The sequence below is a fragment of the Nematolebias whitei genome, chromosome 21 (assembly GCF_014905685.2).
Source record: "Nematolebias whitei isolate Nwh7 chromosome 21, NemWhi1, whole genome shotgun sequence".
In the NCBI taxonomy this organism is placed as follows: Eukaryota; Metazoa; Chordata; class Actinopteri; order Cyprinodontiformes; family Rivulidae; genus Nematolebias; species Nematolebias whitei.
The window spans coordinates 34645587-34653945 of NC_056518.1; the positions used below are offsets into that span (position 1 = coordinate 34645587).

Genomic DNA, 8359 nt, shown 5'->3' on the forward strand with positions numbered 1-8359 from the left:
TAATGTTTAGGGTTAGGTATGTACTAGTAATGTTTAGGGTTAGGTATATACTGGTAATGGTTAGGGTTAGGTATATACTGGAAATGGTTAGGGTTAGGTATATACTGGTAATGTTTAGGTTTAGGGTAAGGGTCAATGTTGGTATAGAAATTAATGAAAAAGGAATGGAAGTCAGTGCAAAGTCCTTGTTAAGACAGAAAGACAAACGTGCATGTGTGTACGTGCACAGTACTCTTCCCAGGCATTGATAGTTTGCTGAGTGCTGGGCAGAGTAAGCGATTGAAGGAATACTTATCGATTTTGGCCGCACATCTCTCCTTCTCTGAAAATCCTTGATTGCTTTAGTTCTGCTGCCGGTGTTTCTGCCTCACAGGCTCTAATGAAAGTCCAAATGAACTGGAGCACGTACCGTTGTCTCACTCTTTCTTTCCCTCGTCTCTCACAAGCTTCATCTCTGCCACTAATTTCTCTATTCCCCTGCTCATTTCTGTTTTTATGCATTTGGATGTTTTCTTTAGTCTTTTATCTCTTGTGTCCAACGCTCTGAGTTTATATCACTTCTCTGTCATTCTGCCCGTTTCTCCTCTGTTCCTCCTCCTGTCAAATGGATTTCATGCTTGGACCCTCCTTACCAACTGATTCTCGTCTGTGAGATGTTCGTTGTGTTTTAAACGAGTTTTTATGATTGCGCTCCTGCTCCACAGCCCCGCATTCAAATTAACCTTCGGTGCAAAACAAACTTCTTCTGGTACCAAAACCATAAGGTGCAGTTTAGTAGTTGTAGTAGGACGGTAGTTTAGTCGTTGTAGTAGGACGGTAGTTTAGTAGTTGTAGTAGTACGGTAGTTTAGTAGTTGTAGTAGGACGGTAGTTTAGTAGTTGCAGTAGGACGGTAGTTTAGTAGTTGCGGTAGGACGGTAGTTTAGTAGTTGCGGTAGGACGGTAGTTTAGTAGTTGACTGATGTACTCCCTGACCTGCAACAACAGGATGAGAGAGTTTTAAAGTCCAAGAGATCGACGGTGTAGTTCTTTTAATCATCTCTTGTTGAACGTTTGGCTGCACGTCTGAAATTCACTGCTGGAATTTGTTTAGTGAAGTAACCTTCATAAATATTCAGTGAAGTCCACTTCAAGAACATTTCCAGTTTGTCTGTGTGCATGATTATGTGGTATTTGTACAAAAACATCATATGTAATTTGTTCTGTACGTAAGAATTGAGAATATAATTATATAAATTCAATTAATTCCTGTTTTGCAGAGATTAGCCAACTCTCAGAAATGATCATAAAGGCTAAAAATGATCTTTTAAGTGTAACGGTGTTTCTGAGTCCACATAAAACTTCATGGAAGTTCTGATCTGAGCCACAGTCCATCTCTTATTTATATTTATTTGATTACTGCTTGTGTTTAAAATGGACTTTTATAAATCTTTTTTAAATACAAAAACTGAAAACCGTGTCTTTTAACACATTCTATGGGCTGTAATTATTTTTTTTAACTTTAATGTTGTTTATTGTGTTGTAAACTGAAATGAAAAATGTTTAAAGACCAATGATTATTCTGGGTTTGTAATTTATTTATTGTGGCTTCTGTCTCTAACGTATAAGACGCCATGTCAGAATGTGTAGGTGGGACTCAAACGGTGTCCCCGACGTTAGTGAAGCGTTTGTTTGGACAAAAGAATTAAAATATGTGATGTCTTTATTTCCATGCTGCTGGTCTCTGGGCGACCAAGTCTGAAAGATTCGTTTGAAATCGCTGCCTTCAGTTTGGACCTGGTTCTGTCCACAGCTTCAGTTTGGACCTGGTTCTGTCCACAGCTTCAGTTTGGACCTGGTTCTGTCCACAGCTTCTGTTTGGACCTGGTTCTGTCCACAGCTTCTGTTTGGACCTGGTTCTGTCCACAGCTTCAGTTTGGACCTGGTTCTGTCCCCAGCACTGGTCTACATTCCCACCTTTGTTCCCATCGACACCGTGGGTCCACCTCTTCTGACGTATGTTTGACCCTTTTGGCCTTCTCACCTTCTAGGGGAGCTGGAGGAGGAGATGGAGAATTCTGAGATGGTGGACCTCCCAGAGAAACAGAAACACCAGCTGAGACACCGGGAGCTGTTTCTGTCCCGCCAGCTGGAGTCCCTGCCAGCAACGCACATCAGGTACAGGCAGCGAAGCTGGATCAGAGCAACGGGCAGCATCGTTTGCTTCAACCGGTCTCTTATCGTAGGACTCAGACCTGTACGGCTATTTTACTTGTTGATTTGGGTTCAAATAAACCCAGTGCCACACTGGGCCTGGACTCACTGGTTGGTGCTGGACTCACTGGTTGGTGCTGGACTCACTAGTTGGTGCTGGACTCACTGGTTGGTGAACAGCATTTGTGAGAGTCTCTCCAAAATGTCTTGGGTTGTTCTTGATTTTTCTCTTCTTTGATCTTTGATTTGGTTTTCAGGTCTTTTGGCCTGATCTATAAACATTTTGGTCAACTACCGTAGTCTCCAACAGTCTCCGCCCACTGAGTTACTAATGGAGATCAATTATTTTTAAAAGTAGTCACACAAGTACCACAAAATGCACAAACGCAGTTTTTTTTAAAGTACACTTTTCAAAATGCACAAGTAGTAATATTGTGTGCCTGCAGGCGGTCAGGTGAGCTACCAGTTAGAAATGTCCTCCCAGTAACTCTGTACGTGTGGTGAGGCTCAGATGTCCCAGTTTTTCATCAGCCTAATTCATCTCCATGAAGCTGACCCAACTCCCCCAGGTTCAGAGCGTCCACCAGTTGTTGCCGTCTTCAAAGTCTCGTTTCCAACTATGAAGTGAAACTTGAAAAAACTTCAAACTTGTTGTTGGCAGCTGTTCGGGATGAGTTCCCATGAAAGAAAACTAAGTGGGTGCAGAAACTGGATCGGTGATTGAACCACTGAAATGAGGAATAAGTGTGTTTTGTGTTTTACTTTTTATTTTAACTGGTCGTCGTGACTTTGTCATGAAAATCTGTTTTAGATCTTTATGTTACTGTGGGGTCGACAAATCTCAATTTTCCAAAGAAATTAAATCTCTTGTTCAGAAAATCCGAACAAAATCAAATGTGCTTGTTTTTCGTCCATAGAAATATGAACGTAGAATACATGAAGTGGTCGTCAGCATTTTCACAAAGATTCTGGTCTTGGTGGGATGAAGAAGGCAAAGAATTCAAGTTTAGGTTCTGGCTTTCAGTAACAGCATTTAATATCATAATTAGTTTATTTAAATAGATTAAATCCAATAATTTGCTCACACTCCACAACTGAAAGTTCCTGAGTCACCAACTGGTCTCCAACAACCAGACCAGTGCGGTACCACCACCTCCATTAATCTCCCACCTGTTTGTGTTATTAAATGTTCCGTACCTGCTGGTTTCTTTTGGTATTCTGCCCTCCTCTCATCGGTCCTTCCTGTCTCTGTCTCCTTTGTCTTTTGCTTGTCTCACGTTCTTCCCGTACACCAGAGGAAAGTGCTGCGTCACACTTCTGAACGAAACCGAAGCCCTGAAGTCCTACCTGGACAGAGAGGTATGCGTGCACCCCTCCAAGGAACACGTACACACAAATAACTTGTTGTTGTTTTTATATAGAAGACGCGCGTTCTTAGAAACACTGCTTTTTAGACAGGAAGTCCACGGTTCTCACTTCATGCTGTCTTCAGCCGTAGTGTACGTAGGAACGGCACACGAATGTGCATTGAAGGCCTTGCTACACGTGTAAGTGTCATGGGACATGAATGGGAAAGATGAGAAGAGACCATTGTGGGGTTTTGTCCCCCACTGCGGCGTGAAGAGGAGGAACTGGACAAGCCCTCTGTCCGTCCATCCGTTGTGAGCGTAACTTGAAACATAAATGAGGTACCGGCTTCTGTTGTAACGTGTGGCTGCAGCTAGGTGGAAGAAATGTTCCTCCAAAACTGGGTTGCCAGGTCAAAATTTAAGAGAGTTTCCTCCACTGATAGGAGTGGTTGGTTTACACACACACACACACACACACACACACACACACATGTGGGGCGGCTGTGGCTGAGTGGTTAAAGCAGTCGTCCTCCAATGCAAGAGTTGGGGGTTCGAATCCACCAGCAGTCACATGCCGAAGTGTCCCTGGGCAAGACACTGACCCCTCACTGCCTCTGATGTGTGTCCCATCAGTGTCTGAATGTGATTAAGTTCTGATTAGTCTCTTTAGAATGATTTGTTCAATTATCTTTGTAGATCTAGTAGAGTGCTCACAGATTGTAGTGTAAAGCGCTTTGCGTATCTCGATAACATAGAAAGGCGCTGTATAAGTACAGTCCATTTACTATATACATATACATACATATCTATATATATATATATATATGTGTGTGTATATATGTGTGTATATATGTGTTTGTGTGTATATATGTGTGTGTGTGGCTTCTAAATATGAGATCATGTGTGTTGGATTGTCTACGTGTGTTCAGATCTTCTGACTTTAAAGGTTCTTGTTTCCAGATGAATTATTTAGTACGTTGACCCAGAACGTTCTTTTCACGTACAGTAATGATGAGACGAGAAGCTGGCTGAGAGGAACGCACAGATGCAGCATGCTGTAACCCATCTCTGTTTCTGTCCCTTCACGCCATCATCCTGTGTTTCCCAGGATGCCTTCTTCTACTCGCTGGTGTATGACCCTCAGCAGAAGACCCTGCTGGCTGATAAGGGGGAGATCCGCATTGGGAACAAATACCAGGCTGACATCACCGACCTCCTAAAAGAAGGTACTTAAATGTTCAGTGTTTTCATTGATGCAGATTTTTAAATCAAACCGTCACAGACGACCTGCTGCTCTGGATGCTTTCTCTCTCGTCTCACCTGCAACAGCTGAAAATGGTACTTTTCAACCCCAGTCTTAAAAACTAATGATGAAACTTTCTTTGTGTTCACGAACAGTTTCAATAACTTGTGTTGCCATGGCAACGTGTAAAAAGCATAAACTTGAACTGGGTTTCTCCTGCTGTCTGTCATGCCAGAGTTTTTAAACTATGACTCTGTTTACTCAACACGTTTAATGAGTTTGGCCACTCACGTGCACATCAGTCCTCGTTCTCTGAAACTCAAGGTTTCTGGTGTGAAATGCTCTGCAGGTGTGAAATCGCACGTGCACTCCAGGCGGCTGCAGTCAGGTTTTTCTGCACCGACATCAGTTACATTAAATGGCATTAAGTGTTTTTTGTGCTACTCACCTGTTGTCAGCATGTAGGAGCAAAACCAATCTGAAGAAACGTTCATGGACTCACCAGTTTGGATGAACTGTGATCATGCAGACGCTTTGTGCATCATCCAGATGCTGAGCCAGGTGTTGCCAGATAAACATTAAATACTTTTTTTTTTAATCCCTTCTTTTCTGTCCACATGTTCACCAAACACAAGTCTCATCTTGCTGCACCTTCACTCAGCACATATGACAGTTAGCTCAAAATACAAGAAGCTTAAAGCCACAGTACAATAGTTCATCACTTCTTATCTGGCAACCCTGCCTAGCCATTTTTTCACAATTATGGTCATTCTGAATCAGGTTGACGCCAAAAGTGAAATCTGTTGATCAGTTAAAGATGTCCATTTAATAAGGACCGCTGTGGTGTAGAGGCAGGGCGGCCGACCTGGGACCAGAAAGTCACGGGTTCAAATCCCTGCCATGCCCACATGTCGTGTCCTTGAGCAAGACGCCCTAACTGCTCCCCGGGTGTCTGTATGTCTGTCGTTCGTTCTTTCTAGTTTTTGTTTCTAGTTCTCTAGTTTTTTCTTTTTTCTAGTTCTTTCGTTCTAGTTCTTTTCTAGGTTTTGTTTCTAGTTCCCTAATTCTTTCTTTCTAGTTCTCTAGTTCTTTCTTGCTCTCTAGTTCTTTCTTTCTAGTTCTCTAGTTCTTTCTTGCTCTCTAGTTCTTTCTTGCTCTCTAATTCTTTCTTTCTAGTTCTCTAGTTCTTTCTTGCTCTCTAATTCTTTCTTTCTAGTTCTTTCTTGCTCTCTAGTTCTTTCTTTCTAGTTTTCTAGTTCTTTCTTGCTCTCTAGTTCTTTCCTTCTAGTTCTTTCTTTCTTGTTCATTCTTTCTTTCTTTCTTTCTAGTACTTTCTAGAAGTTTGTTGAAATCTGTCCAGTGGTTCATGAGATTTTTTTGCTAGTAAACACAGTTTATGTTGACAAATATTTAATATTTAAATTATTCCTTGAAAAGAAAACTGGAATGAAATTTGAGTTTCATTATGGATTTTTTAAATTTGTTGAATCTTTGTAAATGATGATCTTATCTGAACGTGTCAGAGAATTCCACGCGTTTGTGTTTTCTGTCTAACTTCAGGTGAAGATGACTGTAGAGACCTGGCCAAACTGGAGCAGAAGGTCTGGGACCCCAGCAGCTCGCTAACAGAGAAACAGATCGACCAGTTTTTAGTAGTCGCTCGGTGAGTCAACTAAGCCGCCAAAACGGAAAAAAATAGCAGTTTATTTTATTATTACAAATTCAGAAAAATTCAATTCAGCTTATTTCTATAGCACCAAATCACAACAAAGTTGTCTCAGGGACTTTACAGGAACATTCACATAAAAGCCAGTTAGTAAAGTTCTCTATCTAAGGAATCCAGCAGACAAGTTGAATCTTGGCTTCGTTGCAGTCTCCCATCCTGAGCAAGCACAGTGGAGACAGTGGAAAGAAAAACTCCCTTTAACAGGAAGAAACCTCCAGCAGAACCAGCTCAGGACAAGAGACCATCTGCTTTGACTGTAAAAAACATACTTGCAAGGAAAGTAGTTATCTAAAATTGATGTTAATACACATGGTGGTGGGGGGGGGGGGGGGGGGGGATTAAATGATGATGTCAAAAAGAAAACTTGGTTAAAGTACTTCCTGATGTTATCTTCTTGAAAGCTTCTTTATAACTAACATCACAAACTCTAACTGTATAAATTAAGTGAAGATAAAATATAGTATATTAATAGTATATTTCTGCTTGTGGTGTTTGAATTTACATGATATATTTATGATGTCAAATACAAACTCATAACTTAGTCAACACTTTCAAAAGTTTTTATTTTACACTTACAGAGGTGCTTAAAGTTTGTGAACTCTTCCGTATGACCTAAAACATCATCAGATTTAAACAGAAGTCCTAAAAGTAGATGAAGAAAACCCAGTTTAAAAAAATGAGAGAAAATATTAAACCTGGTCATTTAATTATGGAGGAAAATGATCCAGCTCAGTCTGCTGGCTTCATGGATAACTGTCACTAACTGGTGGAAGATCTACGTGAAGGTTTTTGAGATGACTTGTTGTGAATTGTCACTAAACGATAAAGTTGAATAGTTTTGAATTGATTTAGAACAAAGAGCCTCTGTCTGTGCTTTTCAGGTCAGTGGGGACGTTTGCCAGAGCTTTGGACTGCAGCAGTTCTGTCCGGCAGCCGAGCCTCCACATGAGCGCAGCTGCAGCCTCCAGAGACATCACTCTGGTGAGGGCTACATGAAACAGCACCTAAACGTTTCAAACCAAGCGGCGCGGCTGATCGAGCAAATGTTTGTGTCTATGAAAACTTGTGTTTCAATGCATTGCTGCATATTAACAAACTCGTGGGTCACGTAGGCGTGGTGTGGGTCTAGATGCCTTTTATAACTTTAAACCTCGCACACAGATTCCATGTTGTTGTTGTTGTTGTTGTTGTTGTCACAGACATCATCTGAACATAATTAGTTAAACTGCATTTTGTTCACACTTTGTTGTGTCAAGTTTCACGCTATGGACACCCTCCACGCTAACAGCTACGACATGACTCGAGCCATTGCAGCGTTGGTGCCTCAGGGGGGGCCTGTCCTCTGCAGGGATGAAATGGAGGAGTGGAGCGCCTCGGAGGCCAACCTGTTCGAGGAGGCGCTCGAAAAATATGGCAAAGACTTCACCGACATCCAGCAAGACTTTGTGAGTGGCAAAACAAAAAGAGGTGCATTTAGGGACGCACCAGCCCGTTCAGAAAAAGTTGGAGTTGTGTCGAAGGGTCAAGATGTAATGATCTGTAAATTTTAAATACCAATAATTTATTCACACTGAAACACAGCATGCATGTCGAGAACAACACAAGCATCAGACCTTTAGACAGAAACTGTACAACTTTTAGAATTAAAATGTATTTAATAGCAGCAACATATCTGTCTGTGCAGCGTTCCATTTCCTCCTGTGAAGCTGGGCTTCTCTTCAACAGTCAGTAAACAGCCAGGAACTGAGGAGACCGGCTGCTGCCTGTTTCCGTCCTGTCTGCGTCTAGCTCTTCAACAGTCTGTAAACAGCCAGGAACTGAGGAGACCGGCTGCTGGCCTGTTTCCGTC

The 8359-nt window shown here is 41.8% G+C and overlaps 1 protein-coding gene across 1 annotated transcript in view; it reads left to right on the forward strand.

Annotated features, from left to right (window-relative positions):
* The window catches only part of mta1 (metastasis associated 1), a 41855-nt gene that overhangs the window by 17021 nt on the left and 16475 nt on the right, over positions 1–8359 (forward strand). The window contains exons 4-9 of the mRNA XM_037694981.1: positions 2030–2156; positions 3488–3551; positions 4650–4767; positions 6345–6447; positions 7392–7491; positions 7767–7955. Coding sequence (XP_037550909.1) covers positions 2030–2156; positions 3488–3551; positions 4650–4767; positions 6345–6447; positions 7392–7491; positions 7767–7955 — 701 coding nt within the window. The remainder of the gene's footprint in view (positions 1–2029; positions 2157–3487; positions 3552–4649; positions 4768–6344; positions 6448–7391; positions 7492–7766; positions 7956–8359) is intronic.